The sequence below is a fragment of the Vicugna pacos genome, chromosome 11, assembly GCF_048564905.1.
Source record: "Vicugna pacos chromosome 11, VicPac4, whole genome shotgun sequence".
NCBI lineage: Eukaryota > Metazoa > Chordata > Mammalia > Artiodactyla > Camelidae > Vicugna > Vicugna pacos.
This window is the reverse complement of record NC_132997.1, coordinates 37,261,818-37,283,832: the sequence shown is the minus strand read 5'-3', so window position 1 is coordinate 37,283,832 and position 22,015 is coordinate 37,261,818. Positions and strand designations below refer to the sequence as shown.

At 35.5% G+C, this 22,015-nt stretch overlaps 1 protein-coding gene across 3 annotated transcripts in view; it reads right to left on the bottom strand.

The window, feature by feature from the left end:
* The window catches only part of PARG (poly(ADP-ribose) glycohydrolase), a 109,310-nt gene that overhangs the window by 50,798 nt on the left and 36,497 nt on the right, over positions 1-22,015 (bottom strand). For all 3 annotated transcript variants that reach the window (XM_015249387.3, XM_015249386.3, XM_006216083.4), the window contains exons 8-9: positions 12,901-12,993; positions 8,739-8,896 (exon numbers count right to left, since the gene is read on the bottom strand). In XM_015249387.3, coding sequence (XP_015104873.1) covers positions 8,739-8,896; positions 12,901-12,993 — 251 coding nt within the window. The remainder of the gene's footprint in view (positions 1-8,738; positions 8,897-12,900; positions 12,994-22,015) is intronic.

The following is a 22,015-nucleotide window of genomic DNA, read 5'->3' as shown; positions in this document are numbered from 1 at the left end:
AGGTTTTCAAGTCCTAGGTATGTATACATGAAGGCATATTTTGAGGTAGCAGGCATGCATGTAAACATGCTCATAAACTAGGCCACAATAACCCCTCCACATGTAGGAAGACGTCTTGGCAATTGACTAAACGATAATTACAGATTTTATTAAAGAAAGCAAACAGAAAAAGCCAGTTATGCAACCTCATTTTTGTTCTAAACAAAACTTTTTATTTTCAAGGAAGTAACTCAGTCAAGCGTCGGAGAGTTATTAACTGGTGTTTTTCTTTCCATACATATAGAGAGAAAAAGTGTTTCATTAGAAATCTTTCCTTGAATGGAATATTGATAACATTACTGGAATTGGATTCCAGACACACACACACTCCCATGTGACTTCAAGTTAAGGATTAATCCCATTAGCACACAGTAAATCAAACCCAAAGCACTGTAACCTCCACTTTGAAGTGGAAGCAAATGACAATCCGGAACCCAGCCAGAAAGTCATTCTTGGCTTTTCTGCGAAGCACTGCGCCATATGGCCCCAGCAGCATTTTCAATCCAGGGAAGAGACAGATGTAAAAGCCTCCTGGGCTGACCACTGCTGCAACTCGCGATTAATCTCTGACCATCAGTTTCCAAGCAATCTCAGAAGCATCAATGCTAATCACATTGGAAGCCTTTATAAGAATGTTTAGGCCTTGAAAGGCAAAGCAGGGGAAAAGGTCAGGGGTATTTAACATAACTAAGCAGGGCTGGAAGAACACAACAATAAATAAAAAAAGGAAGACTTATTCAATTTATTGACGTCAGCCTCCCACCACATACTCTTACCATTTTTCTTATTCAATCAACTAGCTGGCCTTTTGAGACTAAATACGCTCAGACACACACAACTCCCAACTGGCAGAAACCGTAATCACAAATAGCAACTACGCAAAAAAAAGAAAACACGACAACAACAAAACACTCCACAGTCAGCTCACCAAATGGCTCATCAAATTAGGTACTTAATCTTTCATAAACTACATGATAAAGGGGGAGCTTTTGGTTGTTTTTCATTTCTGGAGCACATTCGGAGCGTTTTGCTCTCCAGAGGAAGTAAGACATAGGACAGAGCACTGAGTTTGGACAGAAGACAGTGTTCAAGTCCCACTTCTGTCACAGGTCGTTTACTCTCACTGAACCTATTAATACAGAGGCCTTCCCGCTAGAAATTCCCAGATAGAATCAAAGTGAGCTGTCAATAGACAGCATCAATGGTCACGAATAGTTCTGTTACTGTTCTTTGCTGTTTCAGGCTGAAGAAAAACACATCATCCCACTGAGAGGCAAGAGCAGACATCCTGACTGCTGAGGATTCCCTAAAACAATGGTGGAGACTACCCGAGGCTTCACCTGCGTTAATTAATTTCCATTGGTCTGGTGAACATCCATCAGCCAGGAAGACAAGAGCATGCTTGGTTTCAAATCTCCAGCAGACCCACTTAAAATCTTACTTGGTAAAAATGCTACTAGGAAATTGTGAGCTTAAATCCCTCGTGGGCACTCTGGACTGGAAGTAATTCTTACAGCTCAAGGATTATTTCTAAGGATAGTTCTAATTTCTGACTAGCCAGGAGGTTACAAAGTATTAATCTGGTTCATTCAAAAAGAAGCTGAATGGCAGAACGGTTAAGGGACACAGCTTCTAGAGGCTGACTATAACCTGAGTTTGAACCCCAATTACACCAGTTAACTTGCTGAAGTAAACTACCCTCTCTAAGCCTCCAACTCCTCATCTGAAAAATGAGAAAATGACAATATTTAATTCATAAAGATTATATGAATACTAAAAAAAATAGCACAGTGATTGGTACGTGGCAAGTATTTAGTGAATATTAGCTGTTATTAAGACATGTTTTTATGCAAAAAAATTCAGATAATGCTGAGCAAGCAGAGGTACTTGGATAGAATATGTCATTACATTACGTCCAGCTAAAAAACCAACACTCATTTACATAAAATGCTTACATTGCTCTAATCCACATTCCCTTCATTAAGAAAAATGGATCAGCCTCTTTTCCCATCAAGCCTAACATGCTAACACTCAGAGCCAGCCAGTTCAGTGTTCAGGATAAATGACCACACACAACGAAAAAGAAAAACAGGATGTCCCAGCATTCTCCTGTCAGAAGTTTAGCTGAAAAACAAAGATGCTTTAAAAATAAAACATCCATTAACATTTAATACAAATTCTGGTTATTTGGTGGCAGGAAAGGGGAAGTCACAAAAGCCAAGGCTTCCCAAGACTTCTTGACTTCTACCTGTCAGTCATCCCAAAACTGTGGTCCATTTTACTGTTGAGAAAAGACAGCTGTCAGTGTTGCACATGCCCAGCCGTCAAGAGCGCCCTGTGGACTTACGTTTCTTTTGCAAGCTGAATAGTCAACTGGGTGGTGGGGGGGAATGATACTGTGTTTACTGGGCTATAATTAGGAAGGGAGAAACTATCCACATTAGCTATTTTGGAAAGGTTCAAAATCTCTGTGGGATTCTACCCTCAAAATTAAATTACAAAAAAGGTCTACTCTTTATTAAATTTGTCTTGTGTTCCATTTCTGATGATTGACTTGTTCCTCCTATTTAACCTATTTTTCTTCTGATTATAAAGTAATACATGATCATTATAACAGCAATTTGAAAATATATAGAAAAGGATGAAGAAAGTATGAAACGTGTTTATTTCACCACCCAATGGTAATTATGATGCATTTTCTTGTCAGTCCATTTTCCATGCTCATACATCTATATGTATGGATGTGAACACACAGTATAGTAATCGATACAGATATATTAACATAATTGAGATTGTATTCTACATACAATTTTTTATTTCTTTTAAAACATACAATTCTTGATTCTAATCACGGTTAAACTTCTGTTCCCCTTCTTCTGCTTTTTCTTGTTTAACCTGACAGGGAATGTATATTTATAGTTATCCACAGAGAGCCTTAAGCTTTTCTGAGGAAAGGGCCACAAACATTTAACCAAGATAGAGTACTGCAGTTATATGTGAAGAGTTTAAATACTGAATTCTTAATGGGTAAAACTGAATGTCTGGAATTTGCTTTAAAACATTCTAGGAAAAAAGAAAGAGGGGTTGGATAGGTGAAAAAAAGAGGAAAAAAAAAAGATACTGGTAGTATTGAGGGTGAGTGATTACAACATGGGTTCACTATACTGCTCTCTTTATTTTTTAGTTATGTTTAATAATACCCATAATACAGTTTTTAAAAAATAACTTTTTTAGAGAAGAGGCCTTCTAATATAAACTTAACTTAGTAAGAGAGTGCACAGTTCTTACCTGCCGCCCAAAAAAGTTTTTTTTTAAAGCCTATGATTAAGCCAAAGAACCTTCTGAGAAAGCTGATAACTAAGACATCAAAGGTTTATCTTAGGGATCATCAAGATATAACTAGTAGCTGATTATTCATTCTACAGAAACAACTGTAAGTGGCCACTGAGACACTAATTCTAAAGCATTATTAATTAGAGCTACTTCTTACCAAAACCAAAAACCAGAATAACAGCCCCAATCCACTGGGATTCTCTTCAGAATTCTGGATAGAAATTTTTAATTTATAGCATCTCTGGCAGATCCTGAGCTGATCAAACATTTAAATAAACATCCAAATAAACAGAAAGGTTACCTACTCTTTGGAGAATCCTTATTATTAATATAACTAATACACTTCATGGAAACCGATAATTACATTTCTACAAAATTATATTTCCACTTTTTTACTTACAGATAAAATTTGACCATCTCCTTGCCTATATTAGAAAAGAAAATCTGTGAGATGCATAGCTCTTAAATACCAGTGAGACTACTTGTAAAGAGAATTCTTCAATAATTTTTCCAATAAGCAAAAAAATTATATTCAATAGACAGGTTCTTTATACAACTGCAACTGCAGATACCAATGCTCTTTGTTTTCTCTTAATCCTATTCCAAATACTAACGAAGTCAAAATCAAAGGTAAAAACAGTTTAATTATATATGGCTTAAAAATAAAACATCTCATAATTCCTAAGAATACAGTGCAGTGTGAAAGGTAAAAGACCACAGGCTGAGGTCATGGAGACTCAGTTATAGTCCTAGCACTCGGCCACTAACCAGTCACTTAATTTCTCAAATGTTTCATCTATAAAATTTATTTTCATTTACTCAACAGAGATTTACTGAAGGCCTGCAATGCAGGAGATTTTGCGGAAACCAGAGGGAACAGATAAGATCCCTGTCCTACTGAAAGGATTAAACAACTGTAACAAAGCAGGGGAGGCAGGACAGTGGGAAAAGCGGAGAACACTAAAGGCACACACGTGTTGTACAAACCCAGGAGGTACCCCGGAAGCCTCTCTCCACCCACCCGTCGGTCCAGTCCATCCCTGTCACACTGACTTGCCCTTCTAATGTCTCCACACCTCGGCCCCCTGCCACCACACTATCCCAGCTACCATCTTCTTTTTCCTGGTGCATTGCAACAGCCTCCTCAACCAGGTACACTCATACTCTGGCCCCTCTCCACTCAGTTCCCCAATGCAATCAACAAATTTTCAAAATTTAAATCTCATCAAGTGTACCAGCCTCCCTCTCCCCCACATCAAATCCTTTGATGACTTTCTATCGCCTTAGAATGGCTTCCCCAGCACAGCAGGATGGCCTCCTTACCTCCACCTAAATCGGCAGCCTCTCCTCTCTCTCCAGGCTGTAGCCACACTGGTGTTCTCCCAGTCCCTGGGCACGCTGTGTCCTTCTTGCCACAGTTCCTTTCTACATGCTGTTCCCCCGGCCTAGGATGAAATCAACTCTCCTTTCTTCCTTGGTAAAAACTCCTGCTCACCCTTTCATACTTAGTTCAAAAGTTATTTCCTAAAGGAAAGTTTTTCTTTATTAAATTATATCCTTCACTGTTAAGAGTGTCATGATGCTACGCACTTCTTTAAATAACCGAAGTACATACAGGCTGTTACAGGAACTCAGAGGAGCAGCAAATCTATCCTGAGATTTGCTACGAGAACCATCAGAAATAGTGATACAGGAAGTGAGGTTTGAAAGAGGAATAAAAGCCATGTGGAGGAGAGTAGGCCACAGAAGTCAGAAACTGTCTTGTCCCTTCTCTTGTAGCCTAAAGGAACTTAACATACTGTGGAGAATATTCTAAATGCCACTATATATCTGAACTAAACTAAATGACTAAATACTATTCTCTTAAAATTAGCTAATACATCAATTTGGAAAAACAAGTTAAAAGCATGCTCCTCACAAGTGGTATTTACACAACCAAAGAGGATATGATATAAAATGGATACCATCTTGTTGAGATTTTTAAAAAATTCTCTTACTCAGATATTATTTTTCATTGTTCGCTGTTCCACTCATCCTTAGTGTTGCTATGGAGAATAACTGTATAAGATAACAAAGATTTTCATTGATATTTTAATGTTTGAAAGCCTCATAAATATTGCCCAAGAATTATTACATCTAAAAATATTCTTGTATTCAAATCATCTCCTATGCCCTCATTTTCCAAACGAATAAATAAAATAAAACAGAATAAATGTACTGAAGTATCTTGGTCTTAATAAAAATTTGTATTAGATACTAACCAGCTGAATTTTAGAATTTTTCTCATCTGGAGAGAAAAGTTCTAAATTTCAAGAGGCTAAAAATAACACCTTTTGGGCTAACATTCTGTATCACAGCAAAGAATTGTGAATCTATTTCTCCTTTGCCTTATGGAGTTGTCAGAAGTGCTGCCCACATAAAGTTAAGAAGCATTAGAAACAATGACACTCCAGTAACAAGGAATCACCCAGGTCCTGGCCTCTAAATACCATTCTCCAATGAAAGGAGAACCAAGGTTCCTTTAGAAAATGATTGATTTCAGAGTTGGAGCATGGAAAACGTAAGATGAGCCTTGAATATCTTGTGATCCCAGAAAGAAAGAAAACACTAAAAAAAAAAAAAAAAAAAAAGATTGAGGGCTTCAGACACCAATCTGAAGAAACCCTAGTGGCCAAAGCTAGAACAATGTTAACTCCTAGAATAAAATAAATATCCGTAAGTCCATTCTGATATTAAAAATTGGAAAGAAAGGACAGCTCTTCTTTATGATAGAATTCCCAGTAATAAATGTGGAAGGAAAAGGGAAATAGAAAAATCACAATAGGCAAACACTACAGTAATTCCTGTTGCAGACAAGATCTACCGGTGGATGCTAAAATTACTGGGGAGAAATGTAAGGCAAAATATTTGCCTCGTGTCAACAAAGCTCCCCAAGATATTTATTAATCCCAAAGCAAAAGTCAGTCCCTATACAGTGGGAAAACCCAGCAGACACCACCTTAGCCAGGTAATCACCAGCAGGACACATCAACATCAGAAGCCCACTGACATGATGCACTGAGAGGGATACAACATCGGTTCTCTGGTATTTCTGCCCAAAATGCAATGGTCTCTCCATTTTTGTGGGGGAAAAAAAAAATCAGTCAAATCCAGACAGAGGAACATACTACAAGACAACTGACAAGTAGTCTTCAAAAAGTGCCAAAGTCATGAAAGAAAAGGAAGACTACTTAGAAAACTACAGTGCCCCCCCTTACCTCTGGGGAATCCAAGACTCCACACCAGAGGCCTGAAACCTCAGACAGTACACAACTCTACGTATGCTGTATTTTTTTTCCTACACATACATACTTATGATAAAGTTTAATTTATAAATTAGGCACAGTAAGAGAGTAGCAATAACTAATAATAAAGCGGAACAATAATATACTGTAACAAAAGTTATGCAAATATGGTGTCTCTCTCAAAATGTCCTATTGTACATATTTAATGCCTTTTCCATCGTAACTAAGCACTCACACACACTGTGGCCATAACTTTTACAGGTCGAGGTGTAACAGCAAAACTAGAATAAATTTCTTTTTCTTTCTCCACAATTCCAAGGATAGAAGATTTGTTCTTACTATAGATCTTAGCAACCTCAGCATATGAGTTTTCTTCTTTAAGTTGAGAATTTTACCTTTTCACTTAAAAGAAGGACTTTATAGCTTTTCTTTGTCGTATCCGAATTGCCATCATCACTGCTCATGTGCTTTGGGGAATTATTAAGTAAAGTAAGGGCTACTTGAACACAAGCACTGTGATATCTCAGCAGTTGAACTGGTAACCAAGATGGCTACTAAGTGAGTAACAGGTGGGATACGCTGGACAAAGGGATGATCCATGTCCTGGGCGGGAGAGGGTGGGACGGGGTACAATTTCATCATGCTGCCTAGAATGATGTGTAATCTAACCCTTATGAACTGTGCATTTCTGGAATTTTCCATTTAATATTTTCAGACTGCGTTTGACTGTAGGTAACTGAAACCACAGAAAGCAAGCCACAGATAATAGGGACTACTGTAAACACTATGGGATATTGGGAGGATTCTGGAACAGAAAAATACAACAGAAAAACTGGTGAGATTCAAATAAGGTCTGTAGTTCAATTTAACAGTATTATACCAATGTTAATTTTTCTGGTTTTGATAATTTTCCTATGGTTATATAGTATAGTTACATAGTAATGTTAACATAAGGGGAAGTTAGGTCAGTTGTATACAGGAATTCTCAGTAGTATTTCTGCAACTTTTTTTACAAGTCTAAAATTAATTTGAAATAAAGTTTTTAAAGAGACAACATTAAGAAGGTCAACTGAGTGGCATTACCACACCAATCATCTTTGAAGACAAAAATAGAAGAGCAAACAAAAGTGTGATTTTGCTCCATGACTGCATCTCTTACTTTGCACCCTGTCCACACTGCCCCACCCCTCAGAGGCAAGAGATGGGGATCAGAAGGAGGTAGTGGGGGACATTACACAGAGTCTACTGGGAAAGAGGAGCAGATATTATAACATCTTCTGAAGGCCCACTCCTGCCATTAGGGAAGAAAACTCACAAGTCATAGGTCCCATAAAGATAACTCTCCGATGAAAAATAGAGATCGGGCACTGGGGGAGGCTGAAGAGAGGAAAAAATGATATTCAGCTGCCAAAAAGATTTTACAGTGCTTTTGTTTGTGTAAATGATGGAGAAAGTAGTAATATGGGAAAATGGTTAGAATCTGAAACTTCATCAATACCTCCACAATATATTACTTTAGTCAAATAATTTAAACATTCTTTTGTTTTCCTTTTAAAAATATTGCATTAATAAGTTAATCACATCCATAAAAAGTCAAAGTGAACTTTCACTTTTGCTTTTAATCTTAACAGGTATGTTTTTCAAGTCTCATAAGATAGTCAGCTTTGTGACTTTAACTCACACTTTATAGAAAGAAGGCCATGTACTCCAGCTTTAATATTATTTCAGCATACATAGAATATAATGTACAACAAATGTTCTGTGAATAAACGATCACACCAAACAGGCATAAGGAATCCAGGGTGCTCAGACAGGGAGGACTACCTGACAGGGTGGAAAGATCACAAGACTTGCAGTAAGACAGACTTGAGACTCAATTCTGTGATGTACTAGCTCCCAGACCCTAAGCAAGTTCTGTAACCACTATGCACTTTAATTATCTTCCCTACAAAATGGCAAAATATCACTTAACTCACTGTATTGTAAAGATTAAATTAGATAATTATACATAAAATGTTTGGCAAATCATTCAATTCCAACCTTCTCTATTTACTGTGAAAAAGGTGTTCTCTGAAAACATACCGATTGAAGTTAATATCTGGGTAACTAGAATACTCCGATTTCATCTTCGCATTTCTCCGTGGAAATGTGCAGAAGAAAGCATTAGCTAAAAGACTGGCAATCTGTTCCTGTGACATTGTGATGGAATGATTCATCTTCTGTTTCAGGAGCGGTATTGGCTGATAGAGGAAGCAAAAAAATACAGACAAGAAGAGCAATAATTAGTTTAGCAATTTCAAAAGCAGAGGCACCAAATTGCATTTGCTAAATTAAGGTAGGAATAATTTCAGGCCACTCTTCAATCCTTAAATCAGCAATACTGTTGAAGTCAAGGGCAGTTCATCAAGGATGATTGGAAAAATGTACTTGTTTGACAAAGTGCAGATTTCTAATTAACAATAATGATAGTGAAGAGAACACAAAACATTACTTGTATTAGTGAAAAAACGAGACTATTTTAGCAAGTAAGAAATAAAAACACATTACCCGTGTAATGAAAAATTAAAACAAAGGATGGAACAGAAAAATGTAATGTTGAGCTTAGCTATTACTGCATATGCTACATTCTGCTCACTTAAAGATTATTGGACAGAAACATTTTTCTATTTCAGTCCTAAATAAAATGATCTAAGAAAAATAATTCAATAAATAAGTCTTTTCCTTCCAATTCTGAATCACACTTCACACTGACTATTTATAAGACCCGATACTAATTTTATTAAAGCAATTCATAGAACATGTGTATACAGATTATTTATGTATAAATTGTAAGAATATAGGCATTTCCTACATAATCATTCCAAGTCGAGGAAGATGCAGGACATTTTCCCCTCGAGTTTTTTATGTCTGAAATGTCTTCTATTTGTACCAAACCCAAACTGACTGACCTTTTTTGGCGGGGGGGGGGGGGGAATTAGGTTTATTTATTTATTTTTAATGGAGGTACTGGGGATTGAACCCAGGACCTTGTGCATGCTAAGCACGAGCTCTACCACTGAGCTATACCCTTCCCCTGACCTTTTATTTTTAGTATAATCCACAGGACCTGAGTACTGTGTTCAGTAGGTTTTATTCTATTTTAAATATTCAAACTATACATTTTTAAAGACATGATGGGAAAGCCAAAGACCAACTGCCAGTTTACGTATCAGTTGTGAAGTTTCAAAATGCTCCAACATAATATTAGAGAAGCTTTCCTGCTCCCTTCAATAAGACCTAGAACTAAGAATCCCAGATAGTTGCATTAATCTCAAAACAGAACGCAGAAACCTGCCCTGATTTCATCTTAGGAATCAGCACTCAAAACCCAACTGAGGAAAGGCAGGCAAGACAAATCAAAACTGCAATGTTGGAACAATTAACTTTTCTTCTAACTAACAGAAAATATACATCATTGCTGGAATACGGGTTTGCTAGAAAAAGAAAAGGCTAAACCTGCAGTTCAACTATGTCCCTTGGGAGAATACAAAAGTAAACAAACAAGAGAAATGTCAAGAATTTATTTTCACTAGGGTATCCACAATTCTCCCTCCTTTAGGCCTTCGCAATCACCGGCTCTAAGAGGCAATAGAGAGCTCACGTTGATCTTCATTTCTCTTCCTACACACTTACTTACAACCCAGCAGTAAGTTTAGAAAAGGTGACAATGTGTCAGTGGTTTAAAGCAAAATGTTCTTTGGTTTTAGTAAGAAATGAGTTTTTAACTACCATTTACCAGGTTACCACAAAAATGATTTTAGGCTTAATGGGCTTTAAACACAAATATTTCTTGTTCCCCAAATAACTAAAGAGCATAATTTAAAATATAATAAATTCTTTGTTCTCTTGGTGAGGAAAAATGCCTGAAAGCTCATTCTTGGGGAAAACTAGAGGATATAAATCTTATCCCTGAGCACTCAGCGAGGTAAAATAAGAGGCTAGTTAATGTGAACCGAGCTCTTTCGAAAAGATCATGTCCAAAATTTGTTTCCTTTAACTTCCTTTTTATAAATCTAAAATGTACCTCTTAGATTTGGCCAAGAGAATGTTAATATGATATATCATTAATAACAACATATGCAGTTTAACTTGCCAAAGATATATTTTGACAACTGAAATGTTAATTTTCACAGCAGAGATTTATTTTAGAGGACAGAGAACAAAATTAAAATGTTCTCCCCATTAATACACTAGTGGGAGAACAAAGGTATTTTAAAGCAGGAAAAAAAAGACAGGGAGCCACAAATCTGATTTTGGTTCTACCAAGTGACTTGTTATAGCTTACTAACTTGGATGCTTCTGAATACATATCTTATTCAGTACAATATGGAAACCTCTCCCAAGAATGTGGATAAGAGAAGAAGAGAAAGTGATTCGTGTCTAATGGCTATATTCTGTCAATTAGGAACTACGCATTGAGTTGAAAAAGCACTAATTAAGCACTATGTTAGGCCTGGGGACATAAAGATGATCTCCCTTCAGGGAGAATATAATCTAGAGGGAAGAGATATATAAAGACATACATTACAAAATAATGTACCAAGTATAATTTCCAGTGAGAGACTTTATTAGGTAAGGAAAAAAGCAAGGAGGAAAAGGAAAAAGAATGAACATAAAAAATAAGCAAGCAAATAACTTCTAACATAAAACAACAAGAGAAATTTAAAAATATATTTTCTCTGCCCAACAGAAAAGCTTATTTCAGACACAATGCATTAATGTAGTGAAATTAGTTACATAAAATTGGAAATATCACAGTAAAATTCTAACAAATATAGCACACTGGAGAATATTCGCTTTCAGTTCCCAATATTCGGACTCAGACATTTAGATATGTTTTTTGGTTTCCCCGTGACTGTGCTTGTGGTTTTGGGGGAGTTTCAGTGATAGACTGCAATGCATGGGACCATCCTACACATTCAGAAATTGCTCTATCCAGAATGTCCCTAGGGCCCCCGTGGAGCAACAGTGTTAGCAGAAACCTGGCTAGCATCCATGCAGCCAGGGGACTGGCCCTGGAAATAAACAATGAAGGCAAATTCAAGCTACTGCCATGAGAAACATGGGGAAGAAAATAATGAACAAACCAAAAACCTCTTATGGTTGTTTGAAAATACATCCACACATTCTTTGATATTCCCCACCTTTGAGAGGCAGAGTCTAATCATCCTTTCCTTGAGTATGAGCTAGATTTAGTGACTCACTTCTAATGAAGAGAAAAGTATGAAAGTGACAGTGTGTGCCTTCAGAAAATAGGTCAGAAAAGGCACTGCCTCTTCCTTGCTTTCTCCTTTGGGTAGCTTTTTCTGGGGAAGTTAGTAACCATGTCGTGAGGATACCCAATCAGCTTAGGGGGAGCCCCAGGGCAGGGAGTTGAGGCCTTCTGCCAACAGCCATGAGAGTGAGCCAACTTGGACATGGTGACTGCAGCCCTGGCTGACACCCTGACTGCAACCACAGGAGCGACCCTGAGTCAGAAACAGTCCGCTAAGCTGCACCCGAATTCCTGATGGAAACTGAGATAATAAATGTTTCTTGTTTTAAACCACTATATTTTTTTTTATATTTAAAAACATTTTGTACTTTTAATTAATTTATTTTTAATGGAGGTACTGGGGACTGAAGCCAGGGCCTTGTGCATGCTAAGCAGGCATTCCCCCACTGAGCTCTACCCTCCCTATTAAACCACTAAATTTTTCAGGTAATTTGTTATGCAGCGATAAATAAATAATACATTCCAAAACAAAATAAAATAATACCAGATTCTTTTTCTTTTTAAAAGTTAAGAATGTATCATGACCTCACTTGTTACATAATTCACTACTCTGGGGGAGAGGCAGGGGAAGGGGCAGGTATTAAGCCATTTTAAAGATAAAATGTTCTAAATCCAGTAGTGTGTTCTGAAATAATGACTACCCTTTTTTGAAAAGTTGGAGACTGTTTAAACAAAAAGAGAAAAAGAAGTCTGAGTAAGCAAGTGTCAACACTGTAAACAAGCTTAGAAATTGAAGGCTGCATTTTTAATGTCCTCTTGTGTGTTCTCTCTAGCCTCTAACCTTCTCCTTAATACAGCAAAATCGTCATACTCTGGCAAAAACTGTTTCCCAGCTCCCTCTTCTCTGACTTTGACCTTGACCATCAGTGTTTAAATGAAATCCAACTGTAAGTCTCAAGAAAGCTACTGGAGAAGTATATTTCTACCAACCTGGGTGCAAATATTTGGCAGACAGAGCGCAATTTTCACCATATCAGGCAAAATGGACTGATACAAATGTTGAGCCTCTGCCTCTTCGAGTACCTGAAAACCAATAAAATATGTTATCAATGACTAATAACCAATGAATAAATGTTTCTTACAAGATTAAATTATATATACTACTTTTCATAGGAAACCGTATGAAGGCATATTTTCAGCATTGCAAAACACATGTAAAAGTACACCAACATGTGCAGTAAGGAACTTACAAATTCATTTTCAAATTTATATAATTCACCTTAATGCCCCCTGGAAATGAATCTGAGTATCCCAAACATGAAATATCTCTCATGTCACATTCACAACTAAATAAAACACTTGCTGATGAAAAGCAGTACATTCTGCCCTTGGTTACATCAACTAAAAACTACTATACCACCAAGCTTCTACAGGCTGCAATATAAGAAATCACCATAAAAGCCACACACTGTTTCAGAGCATATTACATGTGTCAAATCTAACCTTACTGGGTTACTGGGTAGTAAACAATGAGGTTTCTGGTGACCTTAGAATTTTCCTTTTCCAGGGACCTTTAGGAAGTTAAAACCACGATTCCCATATCATAATTTGAAATACCACAAAGACAACATTCATGGCCCATTTTTGTCTTTTGTAATTTCCCATCTCTTCAACACTTTAGAAATTACTTTAGATCTTTTAATCCAATTTCCCTCTAAACATCAGGGTATTTCTTTTAAAATACTGAAAATGAAAACACTCTTAATTTAGAGATATTATGTATACAGTCAGGATTAAAGTAAATCACGTATCTATCTGAAATCACATCTGAACTAGACAGACAAGGTCTCAGTTATAATCCAGTCTGATCCTGTCATTATTACAGATAAAAGAAAACTGAGGCCAAGGAGGTTACCTGATTATCCTAGATTGGAAATGTCAATTAGCAACCAAATCAGAATTAGAACCCAAGTGTTCTTGCCTATACTCCATGGCCCTCCCCACTCCTCTATGTGACCGATGCTTGGGATTACTACACAGACTCTTCACAAATATCTATGGATTCCCTTTGCTACCAGGAGCTAAGCTGAAAAAAAGGAATATTCACTTGTCTATCTGCAACTGGACACAGTACATGTGTAAATAGAAAAAGTAACACAGATAATTTATATTTACTCTGGTTTTATAGGAAAATTTATTAATTTTATTATAGAAAATAAGAATTTTCTTTATATTAAAGCTCTAAAACCCAAACCTATGCCCACCTCCCTCTTTAAATTAGGATAGTGGAAAACTGATACTCAGAATGAACAGAAAGATATTTGCAATTCAGAGAGTTTGGGTTTTAACTAATCACAGGTGTATAGAAGACTAAGCAAGTGAATAATACAAGACAATAATTAACTCTGGGGAAAACAAAAAGTTGTACAAGAGTAGAAAAGGAATCATATCTCAGATATGAATAGTGTTTTTACCATCTTACTAAAAAAGCAAATACTGATCTAATTGAAATGAATATAATAACTAACAGTGGAAAAGTGGGGAAACAGAAAAAGGCCGTGTTAGTGGTGATAGGGTTAAGTAAACAACAGCTAAATCATTGTCTTCTATAATGAGAAGTTAATACATTTAAAAAAAGGCTAACGGGTTCAAAGCCTCTTCATTATAAGCTTCTTTAATGCTAATAAAAAAACTAAATTAAAAAATTATATACAGAAGGCATTCTACTATTTTAGAATTTTAATATATACATTAAAGATATCTGCTTTCCTGTACCCAAAGATACATAAAATATATTAACGCATTTATTTAAGTTATACAAATTCTTCTTACTCATAATTTATCTTCTTGCTTTTTACAACATTTTACTTTGAAATAGTTACAGATTCACAGGAAGTTGCAAAAATAGTATAAGATGTCCAGTTTACCCGTCACCCAGTTTCCCTTAATGGTTACCTTTCATGTAACTACAGCACAGTACCAAAACCAGGAAATTAACACTGGTACAGTGTGTGTGTGTTGTCCTATGCTATTTTATCATGTGTATGTTTGTGTAACCACCACCAAAATGAAGATACAGAAGTGTTCCACTGCGACCAAAATCTCCCTTGTGCTACTAATTCACAGTCACACTCTCCTTCTTCCAACTATCCCTAAACCCTAGCGAGCACCAATCTCTTTTCCACCCCTGTAATTTTGCCAGGTTACACAAATGGAATCATATAGCATGTATCCTTTTAAGATTGCTTTTTTTCATCCAGTGTAATGCCCTTGAGATCTATTCAAGTTGAAGCATGTATCAATAGTTAATTCCTACCGCTGAGTAGTATTCCATAGTATGAATATGCCACAGTTTGTTTAACCACTTATCTGCTGAGGGGCATTTTGGTTGTTTCCAATTTTGGCTATTACAAACAAAACTGCCTTTTACTCTCAATCTGCCTGTATTGTTATAATTTCTTGAAAGCGACATACAGTGTGTCATTTTTTAAGATACAATCTGTAAATCTCTGTCTTTTTAAGTAGTGAATTTTGACCATTTACATTTAATCACTGATATGTCAGGACATAGTCATCTCATAATTTTCTCATTCACCTGTTTTCTTTCCCTTCATTCCTATGGGTTACTTGAACATATTTTAGAATTCCATTTTTACTTATCTAAAGTGTTTTTGAGCACATATCTGAACAGGTGTTTTAACTGGCTGCTCTAGGCATTTCATTAAATATTACTTATCACTGTTTCCTGGTGTCAACATTTTACATATTCCAGTAAAATACAGAAACTTAACCTTTCTAAGGCCCTTCCTTTACCCATTCCAATTATAATTTTCTTTAATATTTCCCTACACATATTGAGAAACACATTTGACAGTGTTATTTTTGAAAACAGTGAAAGAGAAAATGTCAAACAATTTAGAATTTTCAAGAAGAAAAGTCTACTATATTTACTATTATTTTCACTCTCTGTTTTTCTTTCATTCCTGATGTTCCAACATTCCATCTTTTATCATTTCCTTTCTGTTTCAAGAAATTTCTTTAGACATTCTTTTAGGATAGGTCTACTAATGACACATTCTCTTCCTTTCCTTCAGCTGAGAATGTCATGGTTTCTTCTTCATTCTGGAAGAGTATTTTCAATGGATATACACTTCCGTGTTGATAGTTCTTTTACTCTTTAAAAAATATTGTGTCACTTCTTTCTGGCCTCCATATTTTCTGATGAGAAATCCACTGTCATTTGAACTGTTTTCCCCAATAGGCAATGTTTCAGTTCTTTCTTGAAGCTTTCAAAACTTTTTCTTTGCCTTTAGTTTGAAGACATTTGACTATGATACATCTTGGCATGGATTTCTTTGAGTTTACCTTGTAAGAGATTTGCTCAGCTTCCTGATGTCTTTTTGTCAAATTTGGGAAATTTTCAGCTATTATTTCTGATTTTTTTGATGTTAAGTATTTTTTTCAGCCCTGCCCCTTTTCTCCTCTTTTTTAATTGTTCTACAGGTCCCTAAACTGCTTTTTTTTTAAAGTCTATTTTCTTTCTGTTGTTCAGACTAATTCTTTTATTCTTTCGCAAGTTCACCAGTTCTTTCCTCTGTCATCCCCATTCTCGATTAAGCCGATTCACTGCATTTTTTTAAAAAAATCATGTATTGTATTTTTCAGTTCTAAAATTTCCATTTAGTTCTTCTCTATAGCTTCTATTTCTTTGCTGAGACTGTCTATTTTTCCATGTGTTTCAAGCAGGTTTGTAATTGTTTATTGAAGCCTTTTTGTGATGGCTGCTAGATCATTCTAATATCTGTGTTATCTCAGGGTTGGTGTCTGTTGATTGTCTTCTCATTTCAGTTGAGATTTTCCCAGTTCTTGGTGATGAGTGATTTTTTCATTGGAACCTGGATATTGTGGGTATTATGAGACTTTGGATCTTATTCAGATCTTGTTTCAGCAGGCCTTCTATAACAGAGGAAGGGAGCGCTGTCCCATTACTATCAGGCAGGAGTGGAAACAGAGGTGCTTTACTGCCTTTGTTGACTTTTAAGGCAGGGAGAGGGAAAGGCAACTTGATATCTCTGGGTGGGGTGGGCGAGCGCTCAGGCTCCCCACCAGGCCTCTGTTGATATCACCCTGGTGCCATATTTTTCCAACGGCCCCACAGACCCTAGCTGATCAGTCTTTTCTCTACCTATCAGAGTCTAATGCTTTCATACTGTCCAGTTTTTAGCTGTATTTGCAGGAGGGATAAGGAGAAGTGTCTACCCAAACATTTTTAACCTAAAGACATTTAACCTTAAGTGTCTAAATAGGCTGACAGCTTCTTCTCCTTGGGTACCTGTTCTTGTCTTTTAAAGTTGACATATGAGTAGCTGCTGCCATGCTTTGCTGGCTGTCACAAGCTTTAAAATATCACTTATTTATCTGATGAAGCATTATTGCACCGGACTTCTTCACAACTGTCAACACTTCAAACCTATGTCTAACTGTTGCTTTGAAAACATAAATGAGAACATAAAAAATGTCATTTGAGAATATAACCAACCCAACTACTGTTTGAGATGGAATGCATAATTTAAAAAGCTAGCATGATCTTATGCCCTCTCATATATTATTAGAATATTTATGTAAATCTTACCTTTTACAAATTATTATGTACTATTTATTAACCTGTACAATTTATTAATCTATATAATGCAAACCAAGATATAAGTAATAAGTTTTAAAAATATGAATTGTTGCTTAACTTCAAGGGACACAATAGCCTTAAATAATAAATATTTATAATCTGTCATATATTATCTATTTATAAGAATAATGATGATGATGATGATGATTATAAAGAAATTAAGCATTGACATGATAATAAAAAGGAAAACATCACTAAATTCTTCCACCAAGCAGAGCTCTGCCCCCTATTGGACAGTCTGCATAGACAATTATATATGGCAACTGCTTCTCTGTGCGTGTATGAGTGTATTCTGCTCTAGTCCTAAAAGTTCAGTATGTATATGTTTCATTCAGAATTGACACAAAGATTTTCAAAATTTTAATACTATTTTATTCATTTCCTCTCTTCAGACTCTAGACTGCTCATCCATTCAATTAGCCAGTAAACAAATATTTGAGTAACTATTTTATGCCAGACACTGTGTCAGGACTGAGCACAGAATTGTAAACAATAACAGATGTGATCACTGACCTCATGAATTTCAAAGCAGAAAGCCCTATGCTCTTTCTGTGATCCCTCCAATAAATACATCAGCCCTCACCTTGAAGGATAATAATTACTGCCATTTCATCATAGTGACTGTGGAGAAGCTATCTTTCTTCCTTTGCAGATGGAAACAGGAACAAACTACTAAAATAAAGTAACTGAATTTGTCAAATGTTGAAAACATTATGAATGATTTAAGTATCTAGAAGCGTACAAATAGAAAAGTTTTCTACTTATTTCTTCTTTCTCCGAATGCTTGATCAACCAAATCTGTGAATTGTGCTCTAATATTAAAGACATATGCATACATGACTAGGCACTAAATAAAGACTGAAAGAAAGTACTAAATAAACACTAATTACTGACATTTGAATGAATAGTGAAAATTTGTAGCTGGTAAAACTAGAAAACTAGTCTTATTTCAATAAAGGAGAAAATTTCCATAGATCTGCTTCTTCAGATAGTTTACAGGACTCAGTTTTTTCAAATATAACAAACACTTCAAGTCACTCCATTTTATCTCTTAGTGTAAACCTAGGTAGATTCTAGTAAAAATGTTAAAAGTTACTAAGACCCTTCTTTAATGTAAACTTTCAAAAGAGTTTACATAAAAGGTCTAGAATGTTAAATTTTAGTAAATAATTTTTTAACATAAAAAGTATATCATGCCAAAATCTAAATAGAGAAGAGGAAAAAACTCATAATCCTATGATCCTGAAGTTAATATAACCATTTAGGTGTTTGTTATACTTAGGAATTTGTTTTTCTTCTCACACAGAAAAAAATCATGTTGCTCTAACATATTTGTATATTTTTTTATTAGACAAAAGAATTTTCCACTTCACTGTATAGTCTTCATAAACATCACTAGAAACAAAATGTTTTTTAAAGTCATGTTTTTCCACAGTGGAAAATTAACATAAACAAAAAAATAAGCACCACCCATAAACCCATTATCAAGAGACACATGGCTGACATTCTGTCATATATCCTTCCAGTTTGTATTCTGTTTTCATTTACATAGTGGACATTTTCCTATGTAAATAAATATAATCCTAGATCACCATTTTCAATAGCTGAGTATTGTTATACTATTTGGACACAACCACAACTTATTCTTCCAATCTCTTATGACAGATTTATAGGTGGTTGTCAATTTTCCACCCTTAAAGTTACCAGTGCAATGAATAGCCTTGTATATACATCTTTCTGCAACTATTTAAATATCTCTATAAGTGGAAATGCTGTATCAAAAGCATAAGCTTTTTTTTTTAAGGTTTTTGAAATATGCTGCCCAATCACCTTCCAGAAAGGTTCAATTTATATCGTAGTACTGAATAAGAAAGTACTCAACTCCATACCTTACCAACACTGTGAATTCTCAGATTCTTGTTTTATTTGCAACTTGATAGGCTAAAATGACACCACTATTATTTTATGTTTCTTTGATTACTAATGACGTTGATTTTTTTATCCCCACATATACAAACCCCTCTGTGATGAGCTTCAATCCTCCTTTTCTATTAATTTTTAAGTAATATGTGAATGCATTCTTGCCTTGAAAATGTCAAACAATTCAGCTGAAATCAAAGTTCTTCTTGACCACAAATGCCCAATTCCAAACTACTCCTCAGACATAAACAGATGCTCATCTCCTCTCCAAACTTCTTCTAAGCATTTCTACATATGTGCACATGGAAATTTAGTTCTCTGTTACATTAATTTTTAAACTAAATGGTAAACTTTTTCCAATTTGTTTTTTTCCTTATGAGAAAGCCATAGAAATCTTTCCATATAACAGAATAATAAATGCTACACAGTATTCCACAATGAATGTATAATTTTAACTATTCCCTATTGATTCCCATTTTTCCCAGCATCATGAAAAATTTCAAAAATACAGCAAAACTAAAATAACTATACTCTGAACACCCATATACTTACTAATTTCTAGAATTAACATTTTACTATATTTTTATCGCATCTCTATACATCCATTAATTCATTTTTAATGCATTTTGAAATAAATTGGGGTATCAGTACATTTTATCCCTGATCACTTCAGCCTGCATATAATTTATTATTTGTTTACAGGTTTTTTTCATTTTGAGGTCAAATGTACATTCAGTGAAATAAACTAACCTTAAGTGTACATTCAATGAGACATTACAAATGCATACACCTCATAACCCCTATCAAGATATAGGATATCACCCTAGAAAGTTCCCTCATGCCCCTTCAGGCAATACCTGAGAGACTACCACTGTCCTGAATTTCTTTCTGCCATAGATTAGTTTCACCTCTTGTAAGACTTCATATATTGGAAACATGTGACATGTACTGTTTTACGTAAGTTTGTTTTTTTTCCCTCAGCACCACGCTTCTGAGATGCATCTATGTTGTGTGTATGTGATTTTGTTCCTCTTTATTATTTTATTCTATTGTATAATTATACCACAATTTGTTTATTCATTTTGCTGTTGATAGACAATTGGGCTACTTCCACGTTTGGGCTATTATAAGTAAAGCTGCTATAAATAGTCTTCTATAAACAAAGGATTTTTGTGTACACATATTTTAATTTCTCTTTGGTAGGTATAGAAAGGAATGAAATGAATGGGTCACAGAGCAGTAAATGTTCAGTTTTCTAAGGAACTGCTAGACCTTTTTCCAATGTGTTAGAACCATTTTACACGCCCAACAACAAAGTCTGAGAGTTCCAGGTGCTCCACATCTCTAGCTACATCTGTTCATTTTAGTTTTAGCCTTTCTAGTGCCTGTGCACTACTATCTCATTCTAGTTTTAACTTGCATTTCTCCAATGACATAAGATATTGAGCATTTTTAATGTGCTAATTGATCAGTTGTATATCTTTGTGATGCATCTTTTAAACTCCTTTGCTCATATTTTTTAAGTTTATTTATTTAATTATTTTTTTTTAGTGGGAGAGGTAATTAAGATTATTTTGTATTTATTTATTCTTAGAAGAAGAGGTAGTGGGGATTGAACCCAGGACCTCATGCAACCTAAGCATTCGCTCTAACACTTGACCTATACCCTCCCCCACCTTTGTTCATTTTTTTAATGGGGTGGTTTGTCTTTTTTTTTTTAATTGAGTTCTTCATATAGTCTAAATACAACTCCTCTGTCAGAAAAATACTTTGCAAATATTTTCTCCCTCTCTTTAGCTTGTCTATTCATTTTCTTAATGTCTTTTGATAAGTATTTATTAATTTTTTCTTTTATGGTTAATGCTTTCTGTGTCCAAAGAAATCTTTGTCTATCCCCAAGTCTCAAAAATGCTTTCCTCTAGAAGCTTTATGGTTTTGGCTTTTGCATTAAGTTATTTTCTGTGTATGCTGTGTACAAAGAGTTGACGTTCGTTTTTTTTCCCATATGGATAAAGTTTTCCCAGTTTTCCCAGCTCCATCTGTTGAAAGATGTTTTCTTCCCAAAGCCCCATTGGATTGCTTTGGCACCTTTGTTTAAAATTATATAACTGTATAGGCATGGGTCTTTTTCTGGGTTTTCCATGGATCAACTTGATTGTTATGCCAGCACCACACTGTATCAGTTTCCTTGGGCTGCTGTAACTAAGTATCACAAACTGAGTGGCTCAAAACAAAAGGGTATTTCTCGCTGTTCTGGAGGCTAGAATTCCAAAATCAAGGTGCTAATGGGATCATATTCAATCTGAAGGCTCTCAGAAAAAATCCTTCTCGGTCTCTTCCTAGCTTCTGGTACCTAAGTGCAATCCTTGGAATTCCTTGGCTTTTAGACGCTTTCAGCAAAGAGTAGCTACTTTTATGATGATGATGCATATTGTGCCCTCTGTCTTATTTAACCTTTCACTACAGTTAAACCACAAATTACGTGTCAAGACTTCATTCACG